A 26,686-nucleotide genomic window follows, 5' to 3' on the forward strand; every position below is an offset into this window, starting at 1 on the left:
ATTGCAAACTAAACACAATACTAACAACACACTATCTGAGTAACAAACAGGCAGTTTCCTAACAGACTACTTCTAACCGACAAGTTCCAGACTATATAACTGAATAACATAAATGTCATTTGTTTTTAATCCGTCTGGCAGTTAACTCTCTTAACATCTGTTGGCTAACACGAGATATATTCTGATTGGTTACATAAATTAGAATATGTAAATTACATAACTCTAACATTCTTGTATGAACATACATGATAGGTTGAACTTATATATTCCAACATACATTAAGCTAAAACTAGAGTCTCAGTAGTTACAAGTAATCTTAGTTTGTATTCTCAAATGTTATGTAATGTTACAGTACTTTATTTAATTCCTTTCTGCAATAACTACTGCATAACAATGTTACTTCATGACTATAATATAATGAGGAAAAAAACTTCCTTTTGTGATGCAATAGTAAAGGTTTTAGGTGTTTCCTTTGTGGCCACAGGCCTTGTTATTTAGCAGTGTAGCATTCTGCTAAGAGTATCTATTTGGTTACTTTTCAGTAAGAAAAATTAATTTTTTTAGATTGTAATGCTAAAAAGGGTACTCATGACAACTCAAAGTTTTAAAGGAAATGTTCTCCTTGAACATAATACAAATATACAGCTGTAGTCTTATGCATACTTACTGTGGGACAGTGTTACTTAGCCTGTGGTGTAGATGTTTGTGTTCTTAGTGGGGGATTTTTAGTGTGTGGGGAGTGCTTGCGGATTTTTATGTGTGTGCATGTGGGTCTGGTCTCTGGGTGTCTGTGTGAATTTCATTGTATGTGTGTACTATGTACTGTATATACTTATAATGACAATAAATTTATTTGTATTTATTTGTATTTGGAACACATCTCTAAAATTAACAGAATTTTATGTCAAGTAAATATGCATTGGAATGCATGTAAAAGCACAGTATGAAATCTTTCAAAGTGGCTGACATGTTAATCTTTTTTGCATATGTAACAAAAACAACATAACAACAACAACAACAACAACAACAAAAGAGAATATTGAGGCACTTTTAAAACTGATAGATTTACTTCAGTGTGAGTTTTCATAGACTTACAATTCACTTCTTCAGATAGAAGTAACCTGAAGAAGTGGATTGTAATCCCCAAAAGCTTGCAACACATTCTTAATATTAAAGGTACCATAAAAGACAAATAAAGGTTCTTTGGGGCAAGGAGATGAAGGCAGACTAAGCAACAGTCCAAAATGGGGCACTGAAAAAAGAAAATTATCCCTAAAACAAATAATCAATACACAACACCTGGAGTATTACACAAGGAACATGGAAACAGTGGGGATTATTGTGGAGAATTCACAAAACAGAAAGCAGTAGTGGACACATTCACACATCATGATAAGCCAATTTGTATTAACAACACTCGTTTAAGCCACAGACAACCAACTAATCTGTGAGTTAGTCTTTCTATTTTTGGTTTCTTTTTTGTTTGTTTCTCTCCCATTTCTTCTTCCTGTTTCTGTTGCAGGCTGAGAACTTGGGAAGTAAATCAAGGTTATAGATTTTGGCATTGAGAAAAAACAACTGTTTCAACAAACCAGTGTGTATGAGCCAATAAGCTATAGAGTCACTGTGGTTAGTAAACCATGGCTTGTTACCAGAGTAGGGTCACTAGATCACTGGTCAATAAACCACACCATGATTTCTTGATACTATGGTTAACAGTTTTTATAGTAAAAATGAGCAAACTTTGAATATCTACCATGACCATTTGGGAGCGAAGGGCTTCTAAATACAGGATATTAAATGCAAGTCCAATACATCACTTTGAAACAAGAGAGAAAGTGGCTAACAGTCATTCCTTCCTCAGTCTTCTTGCTGTTACTGTATAACTCTTCCTAGTGGAATCTCTTTAATGTTTGAAAGATGCGTTAGAATGAAGGAACCAACAGAATTCCACTGGGCTAGAGAAGAGCTGCTGTTGTTCCTTGAGCTACAGAGATCATAAATGTGCCTCCTCAATCAGCCCTAGAAAATTGTTCCATCACATTGATTTTGTATTGCAGAGTGGTAGTCCTGGAATTCATCAGAAGCCTAGACCTTAATTCATGTCTCTAGATTCTGTAGACCAACAACTTGTTTATTTGTCAAGAATTCGACCACCAAAAATTCTGATCACTGGAATAATTTATCAGAATAAAAATAGGAGGATAATTTGTCACTCAAAATTCTGGGAAAGAGGTTCTGATTTAAAGGAATATTGTGAAAAATAAAGGTACAGTGGTGCCTTGACGTACGACCATAATCTGTTCCAGAAGATGGATGTAAGTCGAAATGGTCGTAAGTTGAAGCACCATTTCCCATTGAAATGCATGGGAACGCAATTAATCCGTTACATTTTTTTAAAAATACAGTTTTTAAAAAAATAAAAAAATAAAACACTGCAAGCCCCATAGGAAGGTGCTGGGGCGGCAAAAAACGAAACAAACTAAAAAAATAAACATTGGACTAAGTCCCACACTGAAAAAGAAATCAACAACAAACAAAACTACACAGCACAGAAACATAACACCCCCCCAGCCCAAAGCCACCCTGCAAAAGCCATCCAGAACAGTTTAAAAAAAGAAAAAAGCAGCACCTTACCTTACCAGTCTGAAGCCTCCTCTGATTGCACTCACTCCCCGGCAGGGCTGGCCATGGTGGAGGGCAAAGCCGGGACAAGCGGCTGGACCATCCCGGCCAGGCTCAGCTTCCTGGCACTGGTTCCTCCCCCCCCGCCACTTCCTCCTCCCAGTCCAGCCACTCACCTCCTGGCGGCGGGGACCTCATCAGGAGGCGAGCCTGGTCGGGATCGTCCAGCCGCTTGCTTCCTGGCACTGGTCTGCCGCCGCCGCCGCCTCCCCCCGCATCCCTTTTCCTAACTGTTGGGGCGAAAGAGCTACAAAGAAGCAGCCTCACCACCAACGGTTTGAATTTTCCCGCCTTTTCCCCCTGCCCTTTTCTGTTCGGAAGTCAAAGCTCCAGCCGCAAGTCGAAGCAAAATTTTGCGGCCGGAGCTGGTCATAACTCAAAATGGTCATAAGTAGGGGCGTTCGTTAAGTCCAGGCACCACTGTAAAGGTAAATGTTCCCCTTGACATTTAGTCCAGTCATGTTTGACTCCAGGGTGCGGTGCTCGTCCCCGTCTCCAAGCTGTAGAGCCAGCGCTTGTCCCTAGACAGTTTCCATGGTGACGTGGCCAGCACAACTAGACACGGAATGCCGTTTCTTTCCCACTGTGGTGGTACCTATTTATCTACTCGCATTTACATGCTTTCAAATTGCTAGGTTGGCAGGAAAAATTAAATAAATGAAAATTAAAAATGACAAATGTTTGTCTATACTGATAAATCATTCATGCTTCAAATCTGAATCCTTATGTATGTAGCTGAAACAGCAACATACAGTATGTACACAAGAAATCATTAGCTTGCTCAGAGGGAATCCCACTTTTTGCAGAAGTACAGGAAACTTTAAAAGCCGAAAGATCTTTTTAAGCAATGCTAAAGGACATAAATTATATAGTAAAGTCTGATTTTGTTCACTAAATACAAAATATAAATTGATGGATGCAAAGCAGAGTGCAAAATTAAGAAAGGGAGGAATAAAATGTTGTGGAAGAGCGTAGACAGAGCCCGGTACCCTTGATGGAAACATATAATGACAATTCTATGCAGATTGCACCAACTGGGTCTACGAGAGAATAAATAATAATGTTACTTTAAGAAGAATTAAAGATGCCAGTAGTGACACTTCTCAGCAGTTTACAAAGAAAATGCAATACATCATGGACTTTGACAGCCCAGTGGTTTGTCAGCTGGAAACAATATGGATTTAAGGAGGAAGTTTTTATTCATGGAGCTTTTATTGATCAATTCTCATTTATTATTTATTTGAACATATTTATATCCTGCCTCTTAACCCACATTCAAGCTAGATAGATAGACAGATGGCTAGATAAAGAATCTTAGAACTGCAAAGCTGGAAGGGACCCTATGGATCATGGAGTCCAGCTGTCACGGAGGCCCAGTGGGGAACTGAACTCCCAACCTCTGGTTCCACAGCCAGATGCCTAAACCACTGAGCTATCCAGCAGACAGACAGGCAAACAAACAGACAGATAATCAGGATATTAGAATCCCTGACAGGGTGGGGCTTTACCTGGGGTCTCCTTTGGCTTTTGGTTCCCAGTGATAAATACAAGAAACACCAAAGTGGGTTGTGGCTGGCTGGGTGGTTTATACATGTCCTCTTTCAGTTTCTGGGTATTCCAACTGCAGCTCTTCTGCTAGATTTCCAAGCCAAAAACAAGTCTGTGATTGAAGAACCTTTGTCTGGGAATGACTGCCAGAGCAGCTAGATGTTGGAGGCCGTGGCAATGCTCTTGTCTTGCTTCTTCCGGCTGCTGCTTGCCACAAGAGGAAATCAGCAGCACGGGGCGGAGCGTCCTGTTATTTTGCAGATAGTCTAGCAGCCATTCTGTTGATGCATCATTAGGCCACAGCAAGTCTCAAAGGAAATACAGTTTTGTTCCTCTTATAACAACTGCATTATATTATCTGTATGTTTTGGTGTTACTTAGCAAGATTCAAATAGAAAACTATGATTTCCATAACATAAACCCTGTTCTCTCCCCCACTCAACCTCAAGATGTAAGTCTGGGCTTAGCCAAGGTTAACGTTTGTGGTTAGACTGTGATGGGGTTCTGCACTTGGGCTGTGATGCTAGCATTACTTCTGAAAGAGTGATACAAGGCGAGTCGCCCACTTTAATTCTTCCATTTCCATAATTCAACACCTTGCCTTGAAATAAATCCTATTCTAACTAACTGCATTAAAAGAGAGGGGCTTAGCAGCTCTTGAGAAGACAGCTGATTTCAAATATTTATATACTGCTTTTCTGCCCACTGAGCTCAGAAATCGGCTTAAAAGAAAATCACAATATAAAAACAACACACACAAACAGAATTTTAAAACCAGATTAATGTTTTTAAAAAACCTAAATGCTAAAACTTTCACAAAGTAATGTGAGTTTTAGATGCCTACCAGAAGTCCAACAAAGATGGGATTAACCTGACTTCCCTTTAAAGCAGGGGTTTTAAACTCAATTTATCTGGGGGCTGCTAGAGTCTGGGTGAGGCTGGGCCGCATCAGATTTTCTGCCAAGCGGAGGAAGCCGCCCAGGAGTTTCCTTAGCCAACAGACAGGTGGGCTGGCTGGCAGGCTGCAGTTCTGGATGGAGGGTGCAAGAGGTGCTGTCTTGGGAGAGAGCCGACGAGTGAGGCAAGGCTTTTTTTAAACTCCTGACAGTAGAGGATGTGTTCGCGCTTTGGGGGGGCAGGCAAGGTGAGGGCCACAAACTATCGCGAATACCTTATGGGGTTTATTTGCTTTTTGCTTTGCTTTTTTTGCATTTCCGATGGTTCTTGCATGGTTTGTTTGCTATCTCTTTTTTTTTTTTTTGCATTTCTGATGGGTCTTGCACGGTTTGCTTGCTTTTTTGCTTTGCTTTTTTGCATTTCCGATGGGTCTTGCATTCTTTGCTTGCTTTCTGCTTTGCTTTTTTGCATTTCCGATGGATCTTGCACAGTTTGCTTGCTTTCTTACTTTGCTTTTTCTGCATTTCTGAAAGGTCTTACACCATTTGTTTGCTTTCCCCCCCCCCCCCCGGCCAGAACGGATTAATCACATTTCTGATGGGTCTTGCAGTGGTTTGGGGGGGGGGGTTGTTGGTGATTTTTTTCTTTGGCAGGAATGGATTAATTGCATTTCAATGCATTCCTTATGGGAAATGGTGCTTCGACTTTACAACCATTTTGAATTACGCCCAGAGTTCCAGAACCAATTAAGTTCGTAAGTCGAGACACCACTGTAACAAATATGCCAGGCTAACAAGTCTGGGAAATGAGTTCAACCATTTTTTGCACCATTACTAACAAAATTTCTCTGTAGTAACCACACCACCTCAGCTCAGAAAGGAGGTGAACTTGGAGGAATGTCTACGAAGCTTATCTTAATTGCCAGGGAGGTTCATGTGCAAGTGAGCAGGTATTTAGATGCTGAGGCCATTTAAGGCATTGAAGATCAATACCAGCATCTGAACCATGCTCAGAAGGAGACTGGTAACAAATAAAGTTTAATTACTACCATCGTGATCTGGTGGCAGTCAGTCCCCAGATAATAGGCTACTTGCCACACAGTCAACCACCTTGAACCCATAAGATATGGCCTGTAGCAGTAGTCTAGCCTTAGAATATAGAACATGAATAAGTGTAACATGTAATGACACTATTATATCACAATGCAGAGTTATTCAACAAGGACATCCTTGTGGAGAATTTCACTCTTTCAGTTCAACACATTATATTGGCATTAACATAAGAACATAAGAGCCCTGCTGGATCAGGCCAAGGGTTCATCTAGTCCAGCTCCCTGTATCTCATGGTGGCCCCACTAGATGCCTCTGGGAGCACAAGAGACAACTAGAGACCTGTCTCCTGATACCCCTCCCCTGCACCTGGCATTTTGAAATACCTTCCTTTTAAGCCTGGAGATTATGGCTTGTAACCTGTGATGGACGTGTCCTCCAGAAATCTGTCCAATACCATTTAAAGGCATTTAGGCCAGATGCCATCACCACATCCTGTGGCAAGGAGTTCCACAAACTAACAACATGCTGGATAAAAAACTATTTTCTTTTGTCTGTTCTCACTCTCCCAACACAATTGGAGTGGATGTCCCCTGGTTCTGGTATTGCATGAGAGGGAAAAGAGCTTTCTTCTGTTCACTTTATCCACCCCTGCATAATTTTATAAATCTCAATCATGTTCCCCCTCAGGTGCCTTTTCTCAAAAGAGCCCCAAACTCTGTACCCTTTCCTCATAAGGGAGGAATGCCCAGTCATGATTTTAGTCACTCTCTTCTGCACCTTTCCCAGTTCCATTATGTCTTTTTTTTGAGGTGCAGCGACCAGAACCGTACGCAATACTCCAGATGTGGCCTTACCATCGTTTTGTACAATGGGATTACAATGTTGGCTGTTTTATTTTCAATCCCCTTTTTAATGATACCTAGCATGGAATTGGCCTTCTTCACTGCCGCCACACACGGGGTTGACACCTTCCTCGAGCTGTTCACCAGCTCTCTTTCCTGATCCATCACGGACAGCTCAGAACCCATCAGCTGATGAAGTAAGTTTGTTTGTTTTTTTAACATTTTCTTATATTGAAACACATTTGCCATTTTGCTGCCCATTATCCCAGTTTGGAGAGATCCTTTTGGAGCTCTTCACAATCCCTTCTGGTCTTCACCACCTGGAAAAGTTGAGTGCCGTCTGCAGACTTGGCCACCTCACTGCTTATCCCTGTCTCCAGGTCATTGATGAACATGTTGAAAAGTACTGGTCCCAGGACAGACAGATCCCTGGGGCGCACCGCTCTTCGCCTCTCTCCATTGTGAAAACTGCCCATTGACTCCTACTCTCTCCTACTTCCAGTTCTCAACCAATTCTCAATCCATAAGAGGATGTGCTCTCTTATCCCCTGACTGTGGAGTTTTCTCAGCAGCCTTTGGTGAGGGACTCTGCAATCTCCAAGTCCCCCTTTCCCTCCCTCACCATCCAGAGGGCCAGCTGCTTCTCTGGCAGATTTCCTGCTTCTAACATATTTAAAGAAGCTTTTATTCATCCCCTTTGTATTGCTGGCCATACCTTCCTTCTTTGCCTTGCCTTCCATATCATTTTCTTACATTTCTTTTGTGCTCCTTTTTAGTTTCCTCATTTGGAAAGGATTTCTATTTGCAGAAGGAGCCCTCCTTGCCCTTCAAAGCCTCTTTAGCCCTGCTTGTTAACCATGGTTAACCATGCTGGCATCCTCTTGGACTGAGTTGAGCCCTTCTTTCTTTGGGGTTATAAATTTCTGCTGGGCCTCTACTACCGTTGTTTTAAACAGGCTTCATGCACTCTGGTGGGACTGGATTCTTTTTACCTTCCCTTTCAACTTCTTTCTAACTAGTTTCCTCATCTTTGAATATTGTTACAGAAACTGTATTCCGCTTTATGGATTGCTACTCCATCTTTTGCCACTCATCCTCATTCTTTTTCCTCCTAATAATTTATTTTTTAATTCTACTTTCTTTAGCAGCCTTTTTGATGTCAGGGGAAAAGAAGACTTTGATTTTAGTTTTGTGCAATGCAGCACCTTTTGAACCCTTTGGCTTTTGTGGATTCAGACTTTATCACCCACTTTTCTTTTACTTGCCTAGTCCAGATAGTAATCCAGTCTGCCCTGTAACTTAAAAGACTTGGACAAAGTACATCACCATGATCTGATTGTAGTAGCTGGCAGCAGCCTGACAATGTATTTTTCTCTCACACACACATGAACACACACACACACACACACACACACACACACACACACACACACACACACACACACACACACACACACACACACACACACACACACACACACACACACACACACACACACACACACACACACACAGAGTGCACTCCCTCAAAGTGGAAGCTGACAAAATTCTGTTGACACCACCTTAGTGCAATCCAGCTGTTCCTGAGGGGGGGAGGCTTCTGGTATTGATGATATAGAGGAATATTCAGTCAGTTTCATTAGTGTTTTTTCCTTCATCCTAAGGGTATCTACGTAGGCAATGGTCTGAATCAATTTAAAACAAAAACAAACAGCCTGGTAGGCAGAAAGACAGCCAATGGTAGAGGGTGCCTGTGCAGAGCTTGCTCATCCCTAAGGAATGAGTGAAGTCGTGTTAGTGGAACTGTCACACACCCGCACTCCTTTGGAGTTGTTGCCTGATACTCTCTAGATCCCCAGCTTCTTTCCATCAGACCGGGGAAACCTTGGGAGAACTACCAAATTCCGAAGAAAGAGTTTGCTTTTTCTCTTTGTCTCTCATTACTGCCCCCCTGCATTCTGTTAGAACATTTTAGACCAGGGTTAACACACAAAAATGCTCAGTAGATGCCCATATGGCCAGGTTCTGAATTAAGGACTTTTTTCTGCCCTCTGTGCTCTAAAATTATTCCAAGGCATGGGGAAATTTTAATGCAATTTACTGAAAAAAGAAGAAATACAGAGCAAAACAAAAGAATGGATGGTAAAATGCAAAATAATGGCAAAAACAGCATACAAAAAATATTCAGGCTTTGGACTTCAACAGGAAATGTCACACTCCTGGAAAAGTAACAGATCCTGAGTTATCATATCCTGGATACCTTACCACTGAACGCTTCTACCCTAAAGCCAAGCCATGCAGCAGGAAGAGAGTGCAAAGCTCAATTTTTGTTTTGCTGTTCTTTTTTGTTCAGCTCAGTTTTCTTTCTCTACCACAATATCTTATTTCCTATCTTTATATGGTAAAATGCCTCAGGCTACAAGCTTGCTGTTGCCTGAGATTCTAATCTAATTCCTTAATTTCTTGCGAAAAAGACAGATAATTAGTCATTCTCCTGGATGGTTGCTTCTCCTCCTTTGTTTAAGCTATTTACCTGGAGGTCAGGAAATTGAGGTTTGCATGTAAAAAGCCAGTCTCCTTAGTATAATTTGACATTCATATTCTTTCTGCCATTGTTATTCTATGGCAGAGGCTCTTATACCCTCTACACAGTATACAATTCAGTGGAATTGATCTGTATATCAAACAACTCCATTGTTAAATACTCAAATACCAACCAAACACTATCTTGGTATTTTGATGCCATGTATCTCTCTTTTATGTCTGAGGAAGTGCAATTATCCACAATATCTCACATTAAAACATTAGTCTTTAAGATGCCACTATGTTTTTGCCTTTTTTATTCGTTCTTTCGTTTTTATTTTGTTTTTACTATAAAAATACACATCAAAATTTCCCTTGGAGATACCTCTGCTCAGAATTCGAAGCCGACTCTTTTGAAGTAGGAGTCTCATCTCCCTTTGCCATCTCCCCAGATCAAACATTTACAATGGTTTTCCCGTATTATACATTACAACTCAAATCATATCAATAGAAATTCACAGCTCCTGTTTCCCATAACTTAATTTCTTGACAATAACAAAGAAAAAGCAGTCCCATTGGATTCCAGGTCCTTTTACAGCTTCAAAATTCCCACTCCCCCAAATATTCTGATTGTTTGCTGACAACTGCATTTGCAAGACTATTGCATGAAAAATTTCCCACACGATTTGACAAAGACAGGTCAAACAAAAGAAGGGAAACAAAAAAAACCTATTACATTTTCACATTCTCTTCTTTCATTAATACAAATCACTCATGTTTAAGAGACTCTCTTTTGCAAAGCAATGCAAGGCCATGAACATGAACAGCCTCTTTCATACTTTTTTTCTTCCATGTTGACACAAAAGTCTCATCCCTGCAAATGCTATTAACATAGAACATATGTTAATAAGTAATGCAAAAAAAATGTTTATCAGGAAGTCTGACTAAACCTCAAACTTGAGGAAGTCTTCAAGTTCCTCACCCAGTCCCAACCAAATCCATCAAACCCTGGTACTAGCTGAATCTGAAGGTGGGAGATAACACCAAGAGTGAGGGTTAAATGAAAGCATAATAAAATTTCAAGCAGTAGCTCCTGAGTTTGCTTGTTTTTAGATAGTCATGTTACTCTTCTGTGTGTTACGTGCCATCCAGCTGCACCTGACTTATAGCTATTCTAGTAGGGTTTTTAAGGTAAGTGAGATATTTAAGGAATGATTTTACTAGTGCTACCTGCACACACAACCCTGAGAGTTTTCATGGCTCAGCAGACTTTTGAACCCATGTCTCCTGAGTCCACTCTATCCACTACACCACACTAGGTACCTACCATAGTCTATCCAAGCATAACAAAAAGAAAGCAGAAACAATAATATTATATTTGTGAAGGCTTTCACGGTCAGGATCTAATGGCTGTTCTGGGTTTTTCGGGCTCTTTGGCCGTGTTCTGAAGGTTGTTCTTCCTAATGTTTCGCCAGTCTCTGTCAGCCACTCTGTGCTCTGGTGCTGTCCTCTGAAGATGCCGGCCACAGAGACCGGTGAAACATTAGGAAGAACAACCTTCGGAACACGGCCAAAGAGCCCGAAAAACCCAGAACAACCAATAATATCATAGTTTCTCTAACTGTGGCTGTCCTATTCTTGGAACATCATGAGAAGGTAGGATTCTCTGGAAAAGACAATAATGCTGGGAAAGGTGGAAGGCAGCAGGAAAAGAGGAAGACCAAATACGAGATGGATTGACTCCATAACTGAACCCACAGGCTTGCCTTTACAAGAGCTGAGCAGCTCTGTTGAGGACAGGACCTTTTGGAGATTCTCATTCATAAGTCAGTGGTGAATTGACAGCACATAACAACCTCTAAAACTAACTGACAGTTCATTGATGGCTTTCATAGATTACAATTAACCCACAAAACCTGACACTGAAATAAACATTTGAGTCTTAAAAGCCCCATCATACTTTTCTTTTGGTTTGTTTTTGATTTCGTTACAAATCAATCTGCTTGCTTCCCCTTGATCAGGTGTAGAAGGTGCAGAAAACAGCTTTTCTCTGAGACTCTGGAAAGCTCTCAGGAAATCAAAACGGGCAACACTCAAATGACAGACAAATAGCGTCCCCTCCCTGGTATAAGGCAAGCACCTGTTGTTCCTGCTTTAATACCCACGAAGCTGCTCTGGCACAAGTCAACAGCAGCAACATGCATAAACAAGCATGAGCTTAAAGGTGAAACTGATTCAGGAGTGGAGATGCAATACTATAAGGCAACGTTTGCAGGACAAGACAAGAGCGGGCAACCCAAGGAGAATTCGCGTTGCAGGGAAGCTCAAGGATCAGGAAGCTAACGGCAAGTTCCCCATGCGCCAACTTTATCACTCATTTCATTGAAACAGGAAGGGCAGCTCCTGCTCAAGGGACGCGGATTTTTCCTGAAGATCTGCCATGTCCCGTTAAACACTCTTCAGAAAAATCTCAACCCCATCGGCTGTTCACTCCTTTGGCGGAAATTCAGGCTGGTCGCGGCGGTTTCGGCGAGGACATACACAAATGCAAACTCCAGAAAGGCGATTGTTCTGGAATTGCAAAGCCTCCCCCACCTCCCACCCCCTCCCGCGGTCCTGGTCCCAAGATTGAAAACGGCGGGCGAGAAGCCCCACCACAGGACCTTTCAGGAACACACACTCGGGCGTTGCCAGCCCACAATGAAATGCAAATACGAAACAAAACAAAAATACAAAAAAGGGGGAGACAGAGTCCCCCCCTTTTTTTTTGCAGAAAGCAGAGCGACATGACGGACGGAGGAAAGCAACTACAGTACACAGTGCGACCCTCTGAGGGAGGCCTCCATCTTTAGTGCTGGCAAACTCCTCCGAGCCCGGGCCGCTCTTACCAGAGGGTCCTTGAACCGCCGCCGCCTCCGCTTTCTCTTCCTCAGCTGGCGCCACCGGCGAGGCTGCGAACGGCCGCCGGAGCTTTCGCCGTCCGTGCTGGATTCGGTGAATTGAATTGCACCTTCAGCCATAGCGCCCTTCCCAATCGGCTCTGCCCGACAGTGGGCGTGACCAAGGAAAGGGGCGTGGCCGAATCGAACTCCGGCGGCGCAAGAGTCCGGGGGGGGGGCCCTCAAGAGTCGGGAGTCGATCCCCGACTTCCTTGATTACTGTGACTTGGTTTCTGATTCAGCGGCCGCCTTCCGATTCTCTGCTTCAGGAAGGCGGGACCTAACAAAATTTTGGAAACCCCCCCTCCCCTTTTGGTCATTGCCCAGAGACCTCACACCGCCGGTTTCCTTCCAAGTCATACCATTATTGTGCCTGCTTTCTGCCTCTCCAGCCCGTAGTATAACGGTAAATTTATACATGCAGGCATTGCCAGCCCACAGGCACTTATCACGACAATTCCCGTAGCGATCTCTCTCCGTCCATAAGGAGAGTCCAAAAATGCTGGTAGCTAGATGGCAAGTGCATATCAACAAATGACAATCAGCTCTTTTTTTAAGGGCAATGACTCCTTATTGCCTATTTAAGAGTAACCCACTGTCTAGTAACTTTGCAGTACATCTGGGATAGGTTGCAACAATATATTGTTCCTGGGAAAATCTGTTTCTCTTCTAGTTTCTGTGAGGATTGAAGTTAAGCTTTGAAGCAACAGGTAACCACTTGGAGGTGTGTGTGTGTGTGTGTGAGGGGGAGTAATGGGAGATGATGCCCTGGTCCCTGCAACTCAGAAAGTCCTGTGACATCAACACTATGAGCACTGACTGCTCTCCAGAGCAGAACCTACGAATGGAACCAAGTGAATGATAGTGACATCACTTTTAGATCAAGTATTTTCAGTGAGAAGTATCTACTTTTCTTTGCATGCCAGGAATGATTTCCTAGGAAGCTGTTTCACCCTTAGGGAAAAATTGTAACTCGCAGTAGTTTATTCAGAAGTTCCATGGACTTACTCCCAAGTAAGCAGAGCTTAGAACTGGGCCACAGTTCCCAGAATCCGGTATGTATTAACCAGACCAATTCTGTGACTGCGGTTATATTACCACTCCAACTATTGTTTGTTTATAACTCTAATAAAGCAATGAATGCTGTACTGTTTGCATTTTACTTACTACTCCATTCCTTTTCAGATCTTGCTGGTTCCAGTTTTCCACCACTTAGCTGATCATCTTCATGTGATGAAAGGAGGCAGCAGTCCATCAAAGCTTGAACCAAATAAAACCTGTTACTCTTTAAGATGACACAAGCCTTGTTATTTTTGCTTCAGCAGCTAACAGAATCACAGAATCATAGCTGCTGAAGCAAAAATAACAAGAACTGTAATCAGTTTAGAACTGCAGAGCTGGAAGGGACACTATGGATCATCAGCCCCCCCCCCATCAAAGAGACAGACACAGCAGGTAATTGAAGTTCAAAGCCCCAGTATCCCTGGCAGATGGTCATCCAACCTCTGTTTAAAAATCTTCAATGAAGGGTATTCTGAGGTATTAGGTATCTAGATTGTTATTACACCTCAAAACCATATTCCCCCCCCCCCCCCATCTAAGTCAGTTATAAAGATATTTAACATCACCCAGGCTTAGGACAGAATCCTGAGGCAGCCTACTTTTCACTTTGTATCCAAAACAAAGAAATGCTAATAATACAAGATAGTAGCTGGAATCCTCTGAGCAGCTTGCAACAGTCAATTGTGGCTAATTGACAAGATGCTGAGGCACATCCTGTTGGTGCAAATGGATGCGTTATAGAATGCTGTAGTTTGTCAATTAACCACAAATAGCCCCAGCAATGAATGATTCAGTATAGCCATTTTATCACTTTTCTAAAACCTAAAAGTACTTTGAAAGAGAGCCAAACTATGTCTCAAAAGTGGCAGAGGTTATATGTACAAAATTGGGAAACTATTCTCTGCAGATGTTTGCTTCTAGCTTCCAGATGTTGCAAAGGAAGGAAAATCTATGTTTCAGAGCCGACATGACCATGATTTCAGGTAAGTCAGAAACTGAAAACAGGGCAGGCCCAAAGTGCTGCACACCTAGTTAAATCAGCAATTTGATTCAAGGCAAAGGTCGTTATGATGACTTTTGGGCTCATTGGCTGGAGACCAAGCAAACAGTGGGAACAAACAGAGTTTTATGGTGTCTTGTTTTGTTTGCACGGAGTCTCACTTGGGAGTTTAGGAAGTACGTAATTGGAAGGGGCATCCAGGATTTAGCATTGGCCTATGGGAGATCCAGCACTATAATCAGTGAGAATAAAGGCTCAGTGACAAGTTATTCAAGACAATAATAAATAGGCAAATGTGTTTAGCAACCAGGAGGGGAGGCCAGGACAGCTGATCCTTCCTTGGTAATGATAGCAAATAGTTTTCCTTTCCTTTCCTTTCCAAGTAATCAAAGTCAGTAAAGAACAACAGCTGAGAAGCTAGAAAGCCAGCTGAGCTGATTCTCCAGTGGGGAATCTAAAAATTTCTGGACATTTTGAAGCCATGAATTGAGAAAGCATTCCCCCCCCCCCTTCGATTACCTGGGAAAAATAGCAATGTTGGGGACATAAGAAGAGCAGTTCTAGATCAGGCCAAGCGTTCATCTAGTTCAGTTTCCGGTAACTCACAGTGGCCCCACCAGATGTCTCTGGGAGCACATGAGACAACTGATTGAACGTTTCAATGGCCTTTGGCTAAAATTTGAATAAAATTTGAATTTGATACCCCTCCGCTGCATCTGGCATTTGGAGGTACCTTCCGTCTAAGCCTGGAGATTATACGTCCTCATCATGGCTTGTAACCTGTGATGGACTTTTCCTCCAGAAATCTCTCCAATCCCCTTTTGAAGGTCTCTAGGCCAGATGACATCACCACATCCTGCGGCAAGGAGTTCCACAGACTAACAACATGCTAGGTAAAGAAATATTTTGTCTGTTCTCACTCTCCCAACACTCCATCTGAGTGGATGTCCCCTGGTTCTAGTATTGTGTGAGAAGGAAAAGAGCTTCCCTCTGTCCACTTTATCCATCCCCTGCATAATTTTATACATCTCAATCATGTCTTTTCTCAAAAGAGCCCAAACACTGTAGCCTTTCCTCATAAGGGAGGTGACCCAGTCCAGTCATCATTTTAGTCACTCTCTTCTGCACCTTTTCCAGTTCCACAATGTCTTTTTCAGGTGCAGTGACCAGAACTTTATGTAATACTCAGGTGTGGCCTTACCATCATTTTGTACAATGGCACTACTGTATAATGTTGGCTGTTATATTTTCAATCCCATTTTTAATGATACCTAGCATGGGATTGTTCTTCTTCACTGCTGCCACACACTGAGTTGACATTGTTCACCAGCACACCAAGATCTCTTTCCTGATCCATCACGGACAGCTCAGAACCCATCAGCTGATAAAGTAAGTTTTGGTTTTTTTGTGCCAATGTGCATTACATTTTCTTATACTGGAACATATTTGCCATTTTGCTGTCCATTCTCCCAGTTTGGAGAGGTCCTTTTGGAGCTCTTCACAATCCCTTCTGATCTTCACCACCTGGAAAAGTTTTATGTCATCTGCAAACTTGGCCACCTCACTGCTTATCCCTGTCTCCAGGTCATTTATGAACATGTTGAAAAGTACTGGTCCCAGGACAGACAGATCCCTGGGGCACACCGCTCTTCACCTCTCTCCATTGTGAAAACTGCCCATTGACTCCTACTCTCTCCTACTTCCAGTTCTCAACCAATTCTCAATCCATAAGAGGATGTGTTCTCTTATCCCCTGAGTGTGGAGTTTTCTCAGCAGCCTTTGGTGAGGGACCGCATCAAACGCCTTCTGAAAAGCAAAACAAACACATCTACCACTCATTTTTAAATTCACAGAAACTTATTTTACTGCTTTAGCAGTATAAAATGTCTAGTCAAAGCTCTGCATATAACCCTTGTGGTATTTGGCATATTTATGAAATGTAAAAATATATAAAGTAAGTTTTTGATAATGAAAGTAATAAACATGCTCTGTACATAAAGTGAGGTCTGCAGAATGCTGCACCCCTTGCAACTGAAGTGTCTGGCAGTAACACTTAAGCAAATGAAGTTTCTGCTGAGGAGGGCAAAGGAAAAAATGAAAGAACACTGAAGTCACACATTTAATAATAAACAAAGGGGTGGTGTCTTGTTTGGATAGAAATGGTCTTGCCTCTGCTGTGGCTGCCCCAGAGCAAAGTTCACGGGAAGGTGGCAAGCAGAAATCCACAAGCAATGGACTCCACCTCCACCCCACCACTGATAGGCTCCCAGTTCCCACTAGGTGTAGATTGTTTTACAAATAGTGCAGTTCCGGACATTTGAGTGATTACAGGGCTGCTCTTTTACCACCTAGTCCAAAAGTGACACCCCCAATTCTTCCTGTTAAATGGCACTGTTGAAACTGTGTAAGAACAAGTGATCCAAATAAACCACAGGACAGATGAAGGTTACTATGTTCATTTTAGAGAGTATGTACAGTACGCATAAACTTGCACTCAGTCTTTGTATTGTGAGTTTTAAAAAAACGGTTGACCACCTTGAGCATGCTGAACAGGACTGGATTCCAGAGGCTCCTTTCTTTATTTACTAGATTCACTTGCACCACCCTCTGTTTTCTTTTCTCTCTGGCAACATGAATCATGTAATAGTAACAAAAACAAAGAAATGAAAACTGTAGATTTTTACTAGGCAGGTCAGTGATGCCTAACTAACAGCGGCATTACCTGGACTGAAAAGCGATAAACGCAAAATGCTTATTCTTTTCCACCGATTAAATTGAGAGCCACCCTGACGTTAGTCAACCAAAGAAACCTTCTTTTTATTTGATTAGACAGCCACAGTATTTCAGAAGATTGCAACGAAAAATAAGTTTTATTTGTACTTTTACGCGACATCTGGAGCATTCGTACTGGAGCATTCCCACGAACGCCCGCGAGCGCTCTTCTCATATTCTCAGTCTCGGGACGGGGAACGTTCAATCTTCCGGATGTTTTGCGCTTCAACTCCCAGAAGCTCCAAATCAGAATGGGTAAAGCAAGGCATTCTGGGAATTGTGGTCCAAAGGGGTTCCCAAGCGAGCCAGAGGGCGGGCAGGATGACGTAAGGGAAGTACAATCTGGATTTCCCGGAAGGGACCCGAGAGGCCGCGGGCTGGGCTTGGCTCGTCCCCCCGCCCGGTTGCCATGGCCGTGTCGCCGTACGTGCAGGCCATGCAGGAGCTGTTCCGGGCGAACACGCGCAGCCGCGAGTTCCCAGCTCACGGAGCCAAGGTCCACTCGGTGGCCTGGAGCTGCTGCGGCCGCCGCCTCGCCTCGGGCTCCTTCGACAAGACCGCCAGCGTCTTCGTTCTCGACAAGGACCGGCTGGTCAGTTCGGCCGGGAGGGCGGGGGGGGGGCGTTCGCGCCCTTCGTGTGGGGACTCTTCGAGGGGATGGGATGTGGGGGGGTGCGAGGACCCGAGGTGAGGCAGCCGGCGCTAGAGGACAGCGGCCCTCGCAGTAGCCGGAGAGGGCTGTTGAACCAGGTCTGCTCCGGTTGCGCGCGGTGCTCTCCAGCCTCTCCGTTGCTGGCACTCTGAGGGTGTCCTCTCTTCCCTTTGGCTGACCGGTCGCATGTTGTGAGAATGGCTGAGGGTCGGATTCCAGAAGATCCCCTGTCTGGAGAATTAGTGCAGGGAAATCACCCCAGAGGGAGACCACAGCTGTGATACAAGGACATCTGCAAGTGGGATCTGAAGGCCTTAGGAATGGACCGCAACAGATGGGAAATCCTGACATCTGAGCATTCAGCCTGGAGGCAGGTGGTACATCATGGCCTCTCCCAATTTGAAGAGACCCTTGTCCAGCAGGCCGAGGCAAAGAGGCAGTCCCAAAACCAGCAAAATCAGGGAGCTGGACGGGACAGATTGTATTTATCTTCAGCGTGGAAGTGATTGTCACTCTCGAATCGGCCTTCTCAGCCACACTAGATGCTGTTCCAAGACCTCTATTCAGAGCACGTTACCATAGCCTCTCGAGACCGAAGGATGCCAATGTTAAAAGCGCTGTGGCACAGTCGTCACATTCTGGTTCTTTAAGGCAGCGGTCCCCAATCTTTTTCAGACCGTGGACTGGTTGGGGGGTGTGGGCTCTGTGCGCAGGGGGACCCCTGTTCTCGCAGGGGGCATGTCACACTCATGTGTGGGTGTGTCACACTTGTGGAGGGGCGTGTCATGCTTGCGGGTGGGTGTGTTGCGCTTGTGGAGGTGCTTGTCACGCTCGTGGGTGGGCGTGTTGCACTCACGTGCATGTGCAACACACCCACCCACACGTGTGACAGGCCCACCCGTGAGCACGACACACCCTCCGTGCGTGCGCGGGGGGCAGAGATCCATTTCCATGGCCCAGTTCAAGTAAGCCCACGGACTGGCACCGGGCCATGGACCCTTGCATGTTTCTTGGAGGAACACTGTTTCACAAAAGCTTTTTATTTCCTTGGAGGGACATCCCCCATACGTGCACACACATGTTGTGTCATTCCATTATTTATACCTTGACATTTCCTGTCTAGGTGACAGGCTTCCTCCCCCCCCCCCCCCAGTGCAGTTGCTCAGTGTGGCAGAACAAGATTTCATTGAATTTTCCAAAGCTTGACTGTCAGGGCAGAAAGGGGGAGGCAAGAGGAATGTTTTGAGCAGTTCCAGAAATCCTTGCACAGAGATAAGAACACATAGTGGTTTCTGGCAATAACATATGATCTCTGAGTGCTGCAGAGTGGGAATGTAGAGGTCTTGGAGTATCAGGGTAAAGAACTGGAGCTTCTCAAAGACAGTGAACAGCAGTAAATTATTCCAGTTATAACGGTATACTGCATAGGAAGGAGAAACTGATGGGCTTTCTTTGGCCCATTGCCTCAGGCTTACCACCCCTGAAATAATTTATTGTAAGCCGCTTTGGAGACCTTTCATGTTAAAAGGTAGGGTATACATCTTTAAATAAATAAAATAGGTAGTATAGCTTAAATCTGACAAGGTTCTTTCAAAATGCTAAAGGAACCTTGAAACAAAAGCTGAGCTCTTAGGCATATATATGGACCTGGTATATGGATAGTTTTTAAGTTTACGTGCTCCTTGATTGTAAAATGCTGAAGAACTTGTAGAGCTTGTATTTGTGTGTCTGCATGTATTCATAGGCACATGCTTAATTATCATGATCAGCAGTTTAAAAGTCTACTTTGTTCTGTAGGTGAAGGAAAACAATTACCGTGGCCATGGAGACAGTGTGGATCAGTTGTGCTGGCACCCCAGTAACCCAGACTTATTCGTCACAGCATCTGGAGACAAAACCATTCGTGTCTGGGATGTTCGTACCACTAAATGCATTGCAACAGTGAACACTAAAGGTAAATGGCATTAATATTAAGAAAAGAATAGCATTTTGAATCTTTCAAAATGTTAATTTCTTCTAAGGTTTGCAAATGTTAGAAACAGCAAGTTGATCCTGGGAAGTAGTCATTTTCCACTGGCAGTGGTGAGTGATGCCCAAGGATTTCTTCCCACTCTGTTTCCTCCCTTAAGTTTTAGGTCTTTCTTTCTTACAGCATTTTACTGCAGCTTTGTTTCAAAGTTATTGACTGGACATAACAATCATAGTCATCAGTTTCTGTATCATTAAAATGACACTGGTCATGGAACAGTGTTGCTAGAGTAGATATGAGGGCAGAATTGGCACGTGGATCAGCAATGGCATTTGTTTGCTTTGTAAGTAGCTCTGTTGCAAGTTCTATTGTTGCTTGTTAGTAACAATTTTAATTGGATTTTTTTTGTCTGTAAGCATACTATTCAATTGTATTTTAGAGTTTGCTGTAAATGTTTGATGTGCCACAAACTCTTTGTTGGTTTTGCTGCAGCAATTTAATATGGCTTCTCCCAACCCCTGGAAATTGTCACCTGTTTTATGGGGTCATCTTGATTTGCTTTGTTACATTAGGAATCTTTACCTGAAATCCACTTTGTTTTTTTACACACTCAGAAGGCATAAGGCATAGTATTCAGTTCTTCCTAATTGGCAATTAACAATCCCTGCTGGGATTCTCAGATATGCACCAAGCCAACAGGGGTGCACAATCCTGCCTGAGAATCTCAACAGTGATGTGTTCATTGCCAGCTAGGAATGACTGATTGCAACATGCTTTGCCTTCTGCATGCACAAAACAGCAACAGGATTTCAGCCTTTGATTTCAAGGGCAGAAGTCTCTGTGTTGGCCAAACTGTTGTTGCCCCACATGTTAAATCAGCATGCTCAATTTTCCTTTCTCTCTGCTTTTTAGGGGAGAATATTAACATCTGCTGGAGTCCTGATGGCCAGACCATTGCAGTCGGGAACAAGGATGATGTAGTCACCTTCATCGATGCTAAGACACATCGATCAAAAGCTGAGGAACAGTTCAAGTTTGAGGTGAACGAGATCTCTTGGAACAATGACAACAACATGTTCTTCCTCACCAACGGCAATGGTTGCATCAACATCCTCAGGTACCCTCAACATGGCCTTTTCTAGGAAGGGCAGCAAGTGAGTTGGCTGTCTTGCCATTTGGTCTTGGTGGTGGATCAGTGAAAGTGCTCGCCTTTTCTCTAGAACTCACATGTCTCTCAGTAGCATACCAAGGCTTCAGCAATTTTGTTTGATTTGTCTCCCTGTTGTGGGATACCATAGTAAAAGTACCTTTTGCTATACCTTTCTCTTCCCCCTCCCATCCCCTGATTTTTAACTGTTTCCAAGGATGGCTGTAATAGCAGCCCTGCATGTAGACAAGATCTGCTGCTAGACTTGTTCATTCTTCTGCATAGAGTTATAGCATGTAAAGGTCCTGGATAGTGTGGATTCTTGCCCTCCAAATGATGGTTTGTGCTATCCCTTTCTTCCTAAGTTAGCTTTACTGGAGTCTCCAGTATATGTTTCAGGGGGTTAAAAAAAATCAGAAAATATATCCAGTTTAATCAGTTAATCCTCATGAACTAGGATTTTTTAAAAAACACAACCCTTGATTGGGATACTTACCCCAATGAAAATTTTAATGTATTGAATATATTGAGAAGTAGCAGTAGGGTTGGGGCAGTCGGGTTTGGGTAATGTAAGGCTTTGATGTACACTTCTTGTATTTCCTAATTCCTCTTCCTATGCCTGATAATCAGAGTAATTTGCTCCTGCTTCTCTGCATCTTTGTTCATTGAAAAAAGGACATGAGACTTTTAAAAAAGAAAAATCCCAATTTGTTATATTGGGTGGGACAAAAAATTACTCCAGTGTAAAAATGTGTTGGGACGTTTCTAGTCCATAACTGCCTTTCCCCCACCCCTGTACTTGGCAGAAAGCTGAAAACTGGGCACACAGTGTACAACTTTCTTGCTTACAGTGCTGCACATTACTTATGATGTAAGTCTGTTTCTGTGTGGATTCTGCGACAAAACCTGACTGAGGAACTAAAATGTCCCATCCTAGTGCATGAGAATATCATGTCAATAAGATGATCAGTAAGAGAGACAAGTTTGGATGTGGTGAATGCATGGGGCGGTGTGTGGAAAAATCAAAGATCTTTATGTTAATAATTCAATAAACTTAAACTTGGTGAAGTTTTTCTCTCACAATGTTATGTAGGCACCCCTATGAGAGATATATTTGTGAGGAGAAATATAAGCTCTCTTATATCACCAGTTGTATCTCTTCACATCAGACAATGCAGATCTGCAGCGTGTTCTCCTGTATCTGACTCAATGGAATAGAAGCAATGTTGTGCCACCTTGTTTTGTAAAGGATAGCAAAATAAAGTATATCCTCTTACATGGTTTTCATTTATCCTCATTTGTGATTCAGACATCTATTTAAACAATTTTATGTTCTTCCTTTACACTTGTGATGTCTCTAGCTCAGTAGGTGGCAGCAAAATAAATTGGTTCTTTACACATTGTAATTTGAAGCTTCAAGGACATTTAGGTGGATGGTGCGCCATCTGAGATTCTGCTGTGTAGTTGGTAAACAGCAGGGAAGTAATTTCTATTGAAACATAGCTTGTGAAAAAATGGATCTTCCCATCTCACTCCATAGTAATCTCTCTTGTTTTTTAACAGCTATCCAGAACTGAAACCAATCCAGTCAATTAATGCCCACCCCTCAAATTGCATCTGTATCAAATTTGACCCAATGGGCAAGTACTTTGCCACAGGAAGTGCTGATGCCCTGGTTAGCCTCTGGGATGTGGATGAACTGGTGTGTGTACGATGTTTCTCTAGGTAAGTTGTTGACCTCCGTTGCTTGTTTTTTCCCCCCGACCATGTACATAGATGTGTGCAACCCTTCCTCACTCCGGTACTCTTCGGATGTGTTAGATTGCAGCTTTTTTTTACCCAGCCAGTAATGCACGGCTAAGGTCTGCACTAGCTGGAATAAATGTATATGCCTTCTTTCTCTTTGTAAGTGAATGTGATATCCAAAGTAATGTACACTGGGACAAGACAACTCGATTTTGTTTATATATCGATGTGATCTGACCCGAAATGTTAAATCACAGAGTTATAAAATAATTGAGTTGGAAAAGGCCTATAAGGTAATTCAGTCAAACCTCGTGCTCACTGCAAGAATCCAAGATGAAGCAGATCTGATAGTTGGCTGCCCAGTTTTCTCTTGTATGTTAGGAAGTTTTTCTTGATATTCAGCTTAAATCTGGCTTCCTGTTGCTTGAGCCCATTATTATGTGTCCTGCACTTGGGGATGATTGTGAACAGATCCTCCCCCTCTTCTGTATGACAGCCTTTCAAGTATATGAAAAGTGCTGTCATATCTTCCCTCAGTCTTCTTTTCTCAAGGGTAAACATGCCCATGACTTAGATAAAAGACATGAACTCAATTGAAATCTTTTTGCAGTGGTAGCGAGGTTGACTGATTTTTAAATAAAGGTAATCTTAAATTAACATGAAGCCAAAATTTGTTTTGATCTAGTATTACATTTTAAAAGTTAATCTGTTTCCTAAGAGTTCTGTAGTTACATTAACAGTTGCAACATGCTGATCAAATTAAGGAGGATTTTTATTCAGTTTAAGAGCATAAACCAAACACTTTATTCACACAGTTAATATCTCTGCAGAATTCTCTGATATGAGGTCTTCAGACTTAGATAGCATTTAAAAAGGACTGGACAACTTCATGGAGGATAGTCTGTCAGCACCAGTTAGGCTTTACACCAAATGGAACCTCAATTGCTAGTGGTATTGTTTTTTGTCTCTGATGTGCCAGATGCTAGAAACAACAAAAGTAGGAGAGGTACTTGCTTTATCCACTGTTTACGCAAAGTCATCTTACTAGTCTGTGTTGGGAACAGGATGCTGGTTACAGAGTCCTCTGTAATATGCCTCCCCCCCTTCTTCTTTTTCTTTCAGACTTGACTGGCCTGTGAGGACATTAAGCTTCAGCCATGATGGGAAGATGCTGGCTTCTGCATCGGAAGATCACTTCATTGATATAGCAGAGGTAGAAACGGGTAAGTGCTGCTGTTTCCACTTTGTGTCATGGAAGTGATTTAGGTTTCAGTCTTAAGCACAGTCACTATTGAACACACTTACTTCTAAGTAAACATGTATATGTTGGCCCAAATCCTGTTACCTAGTTATTCTGGAGTAGCTTAAACGGTGTGACTTTTAGAGGTGAACTGTCTCAAGTTAAGAAATAACTGTAAACATTATCATTTGCATGAAAGTGTTTATGGTGATTTCTTAACTTAGGGCAGTTTGTCTCTATAAGTTACATCATTTGCTCAGCAAGAGGATTTTGGCTATTGTATGTGTTTTCTTTCATTTGTTGGAGGTATGCTACATACCTGGTTTTAAGCAACTTTAGCAAAGCTGTTTGTATCTGGTTTGGTAAAGCCCAGGTAGAACATCCATGGTGGGCTGCAGAGGAGATATTGTTCAACTGTTATAGGTCTCACAGCAAAAATGCTTGTAAAATATGGTCAAACAGCCCATATTATAGCCACTGGGAATTTTATGTAAAATGAATCTGTTGCAACATTCCTATTCAGTGGCACTCACTACCTTGTCTTCTGTAAAGGCAGGTCACTGACAGTGTCAGCGCTGCCGGTGTGCGGATTCTAATTGCCTCTTGTATTTTTTAGGGGAGAAGCTGTGGGAAGTGCAGTGTGAGTCCCCCACCTTCACTGTGGCCTGGCATCCAAAGCGTCCCCTACTGGCCTTTGCCTGTGACGACAAAGATGGCAAATATGATAGCAGCAGGGAAGCTGGCACCGTGAAACTCTTTGGACTTCCCAATGACTCATAACAGACATCTATTGGAGACCAAACCTAGGACCTGGAATTCTGAGTCCAGGCAGGATTTTTACAAGCCATGTTTGCTTTGTTTCTACGTTAGGTTCATGCTCTACTTTCTAGAGCAGGAGCTGTACTGTGGCTTGAGAGTTTCTTGTCCAGGAAGCCTACTTTTTGAATTGCCCAGCCATCCTAAAAGGCACAGAGGCTGGCTGAGTAAATGGCATCCCTCTGGTGTCTTGACTCTTCACTGTTTTTTGTCTTGAACAGGGGGGACTACAACTGCTAATGTATTCTACTGTCTGTAGGCTGTGCCTTCCATTGGGAAATCAACTCTAGTTACTTCTGTGTATTAGGCAAAAGCCTCCTGCAAGTTTTTGTTACTATGTCCTTGTCATCCCCTTATGCCTCTCCTTGACTGTGGAAAGGCAGATGTATCCTGGCTTCCCATAACCATGTTTGAAACCTTCCTTTATTCTTGAAGGAATACCTCACCTCATTTGGAGGTAATGTGTATGTTTCATGCCTTTTTAAAAAGACTAATAGAAGAAGTTAGATTGGGAAGTAAAATCAATTTTTTTGTATGAGCTTGTTTTTATACCTCCAAGAATAACTTTGTTTTATTAAATAAATGAACAAAGAATCTCTGTGTCCTATAATTTTAAAATGGCATTGTTAGTGTACTGCTGGAAAAAGAATAACATGAATGCCAGTTGAAGAATAGCCTGTATAGGCCTCTCTCACCTGTAGTGATGTGATGAAACTGGAAGCTGCAAAGAAGTCTAAACTTGGGAATGCACTTGACTAATCTGTGGGTTCCTGGAAGCCTCTGTTTGGTTACTTTGGGTCAGAATGCCTCACCAGATGGTCTAATCCAGCAGGCTACTGTTAACCATAGAGCTGTGCTGAATATTCTTCTTTCAAATTTTCAAACAAAAATTAGTTGTGCTGGGAATAGTTTTGTAGGAATGGTCTGTATAAGTGTTTTGCAAGTGTAAGAAAATTAGTGCCTGCAATTCCAACTGTTGTTACCCATATATCACTGATGCTGCTACACCATTTTCTCCAGATTTCTTTCTATTTCTTGTGTTATTCACAGATAATTGTAGGCCATTAAGGATCACATAGGAACTTGGTTTCATAGTGTAATGTATCCTGTCACATTAGCTTGATTATGTGCTCATGTCACTTGGGACAACTAAATCAGTTCAGAGTGCTTTCTGAACAGACTAACATTTTGGAAGTAGTTACTGAAATAAAATATTAAAAGGGATATTTTTTTCATTCATGGTGTTCATCAAAAATAATGAGTGCAATGTTCACTCAAAAATAGGTGGTAGTTTTAGTTTCATGTTAATACTGTGTTTCCCTGAAAATAAGACAGGACCTATATTAATTTTTGCTCCAAAAACGCAGTAGGGCTTATTTTAGAGGGATGTTTTATTTTTTTCATGTTCCAAAGTCTACATTTATTCAAATACAGTCATGTCATCTTCTTCTGGTTGCTGCACAATGGTGGTGGAGGGCAGGGTTTCACTTCACTAGGGCTTATTTTGAGCGTCGTGAAAAATCATACTAGGGCACATTTTCAGATTAAGTCTTATTTTTGGGGAAACAGGATAGATAAACATTCCTGTGATTACTGATTAAAATGCTACAATGCTTTCAGATGTCTTGAGATTCACTTGCTAATGTCATGGTATTTTTCTCTCTCAATCCCTCTTCTGCTGCATAACAAACACTTTCTTAAATCCAAATTCATTAAACCTAGCTGCAATTGAAAGAATTAGTTGATGTGTTGTTGTTGTTTAGTCATTATGTCATGTCTGACTCTTCATGACCCCA

At 42.4% G+C, this 26,686-nt stretch overlaps 2 protein-coding genes and 1 long non-coding RNA gene across 4 annotated transcripts in view; 1 reads left to right on the top strand and 2 right to left on the bottom strand.

Annotated features, from left to right (window-relative positions):
- SIMC1 (SUMO interacting motifs containing 1) overlaps nt 1-12,627 on the bottom strand; it is a 36,802-nt gene extending 24,175 nt beyond the window's left edge. Inside the window, exon 1 of one of the 2 annotated variants that reach the window (XM_020791516.3) lies at nt 12,436-12,627. In XM_020791516.3, the coding sequence (XP_020647175.3) occupies nt 12,436-12,567 (132 nt within the window). In that variant the 5' untranslated portion in view covers nt 12,568-12,627. Of the gene's footprint in view, nt 1-4,193; nt 4,449-12,435 lie in introns of those variants that run through there. The other variant, XM_072989961.2, reaches the window with a different exon arrangement.
- A 2,810-nt stretch (nt 12,628-15,437) lies between these two features.
- On the bottom strand, nt 15,438-17,527 carry LOC144586780 (uncharacterized). Its single transcript, XR_013541807.1, has 2 exons — nt 17,429-17,527; nt 15,438-16,354 (listed from the first exon to the last, which is right to left on the bottom strand). It is a non-coding gene; the product is annotated as an uncharacterized LOC144586780 (long non-coding RNA).
- A 136-nt stretch (nt 17,528-17,663) lies between these two features.
- On the top strand, nt 17,664-25,486 carry THOC3 (THO complex subunit 3). Its single transcript, XM_072989970.2, has 6 exons — nt 17,664-17,912; nt 19,770-19,926; nt 20,854-21,058; nt 22,652-22,813; nt 23,957-24,057; nt 24,691-25,486. The coding sequence occupies exons 1-6, from the start codon at nt 17,730-17,732 to the stop codon at nt 24,852-24,854; spliced, it is 972 nt and encodes a 323-aa protein (XP_072846071.1). The 5' UTR covers nt 17,664-17,729; the 3' UTR covers nt 24,855-25,486.
- The last annotated feature ends 1,200 nt before the right edge of the window (nt 25,487-26,686 follow it).

This window comes from Pogona vitticeps, chromosome 2 (genome assembly GCF_051106095.1).
Source record: "Pogona vitticeps strain Pit_001003342236 chromosome 2, PviZW2.1, whole genome shotgun sequence".
Lineage (NCBI taxonomy): Eukaryota > Metazoa > Chordata > Lepidosauria > Squamata > Agamidae > Pogona > Pogona vitticeps.